Source organism: Wasmannia auropunctata, unplaced genomic scaffold, assembly GCF_000956235.1.
Source record: "Wasmannia auropunctata unplaced genomic scaffold, wasmannia.A_1.0 LD336053.1, whole genome shotgun sequence".
NCBI lineage: Eukaryota > Metazoa > Arthropoda > Insecta > Hymenoptera > Formicidae > Wasmannia > Wasmannia auropunctata.
Window position 1 is genome coordinate 2,998,082 of NW_012026837.1, and position 1,910 is coordinate 2,999,991.

Here is a 1,910-nt window from a genome sequence, read left to right on the forward strand (position 1 = left end):
GGTATTGGAAAAGAAAAATGAATCTATACGAATACGGATATTCTAAAACGTCGAAATAAGTTATTAATTGCTATTTGTATACACTTTTTAATCTATCTTACGTAGAAGATGATCCACGAAATAATATGTGTAGAACAGGCATTGTATTCTAAAATGCACTCTTTCAGATGACTGGTGAGACTTTAACTTTGTTATATCGAGAGATTGAAAAAAAAATATATAAAAGCCATCTTATTTTCTGAGATCAATATAATGAAATTGTGTGTGTATCACTATCCCGCCAGATCGTAAGAAGAGTAATAAAGTATAGTAATGACTAACGGAGCTTATGTATTAAATCGTCGAACGCATTTCACGAAGAAGGTTATTTACTTCGAACTTTTGTATAGTAATCACGATAAGAAGATAAGCGAGAGAAGGTCAAACAAATTAATTAAATCATTATAGTGCGCCGTAAATAAATTAAAACTCGTATACAGTTTGTAGTAGCTACAATCATTGATTTATTAAGAAAGTAGAAGAAATAAAGAACTTGAAAAATAACTTTGTATTCTTGTTATTTCCATAATCTAATTAATCTAATCTCTTAAGCTTAGAGTTATTATAACGATTCTGATGGAGATTTTAACATCAATCGTATAATTTATTGTAACCAGAATGGAATAAGAATGGAGAATACGCAGTAGCTATGGGTTGTTTGGGGAGGGGGGGTTCTCTCCTTCTACTGGTGGCTTTTCTCGTATAATACTATAAAAATAATTTTGTTGTTATTTTCTTAAAATAGTATTATAAATTCTCACTATTTTCGTAAAACAGGACATTTTAAAAATACTTACGTTTCGGTGAGTACTTTCAACTGAATGAGTTTAGTCATACTCTCAGCGTTGTTGTTTGCGGAACTTGCAAACAGGTTTTGCATTTCACTTGTAAAACATAAAATGTCCCTACTAATCGTGATATTGTCTCTGCAATAATAAAATATAATAGTTAATATTTAATTGTTTGTCGTGTACTGTCGAGTAAACGATTTTGTTTTAGGTAGTAGCTAATATATTTGGGTATACGATAGTGAGTAAAAGATTATCTAAGAAAAGGAAGGGGGGGGGGGGCTAATAATAAAAAATACTAACAAGAAATACCAGCAAATAATGATAGTACTATTATTTAGCAATAAATAAAAATTTACATATGGCAGAGTATAGAAATTAATATAACGACAGTGTCGGAATCGTTATACTGTTGTTGCGCTGCTTTTTTACGAGCAACGACAGTATAACGATTCCGACACTACTGTCGTTAAGAGTTACAAAATCGGGGTACAGGAAGCGGTGCATAAATGATTGCGCTATCAACCAAAAACCTTCTTCCTGGAAGGAATACAGAAGCTTGTGAATTGTTGGAAAAGTCCAGCAGCTTGCTTCATACTTACTGAGAAACTGATTTCATTTCTAATGAATTTATTTTTTTATTTGCTTCAATAAACACATCGTTCTGTTTTCTTATTTTCGTCACTACCATATTATAGATGTTAAGAAGTTCTTCCATTTTTTGGTACATATCTTTATTTGCCATGTCTGTAACATAAAAAAAAATTGTAAAGATCTGCGAGAAAGATTTCCATAAATTGCAATATTATGTGTTATCTTAATTAGAAAATGTCACAGTTTTGTTAAATTAAGTAAAATAAAATTTCATTAATTGGTACGCGCGATCGTATTTAGCGGTGCTTTTTTGCTTCGCGCGTGGACGTGAATGAAAACGAAGAATGGCACGGGACGCGACATCAGGAAGCAACAAGGCGGCGAGCAGCGCGGTACGTCGCGCGGTGAGTAAATCCAATCGCCACATATATTTACGTCATTCCACGTCGTAATTCCTGTTTATTTTTAATTATTTACGCATTGTTTGCG

At 32.5% G+C, this 1,910-nt stretch overlaps 1 protein-coding gene across 1 annotated transcript; it reads right to left on the reverse strand.

Moving 5' to 3' along the window:
* Window positions 1–476: 476 nt before the first annotated feature.
* LOC105451089 lies at window positions 477–1,568 on the reverse strand. Its single transcript, XM_011691327.1, has 3 exons — window positions 1,430–1,568; window positions 837–965; window positions 477–747 (listed from the first exon to the last, which is right to left on the reverse strand). Exons 1-3 carry the CDS (start codon window positions 1,555–1,557, stop codon window positions 687–689), a joined length of 318 nt encoding a protein of 105 aa, XP_011689629.1. The 5' UTR covers window positions 1,558–1,568; the 3' UTR covers window positions 477–686.
* Window positions 1,569–1,910: the final 342 nt, after the last annotated feature.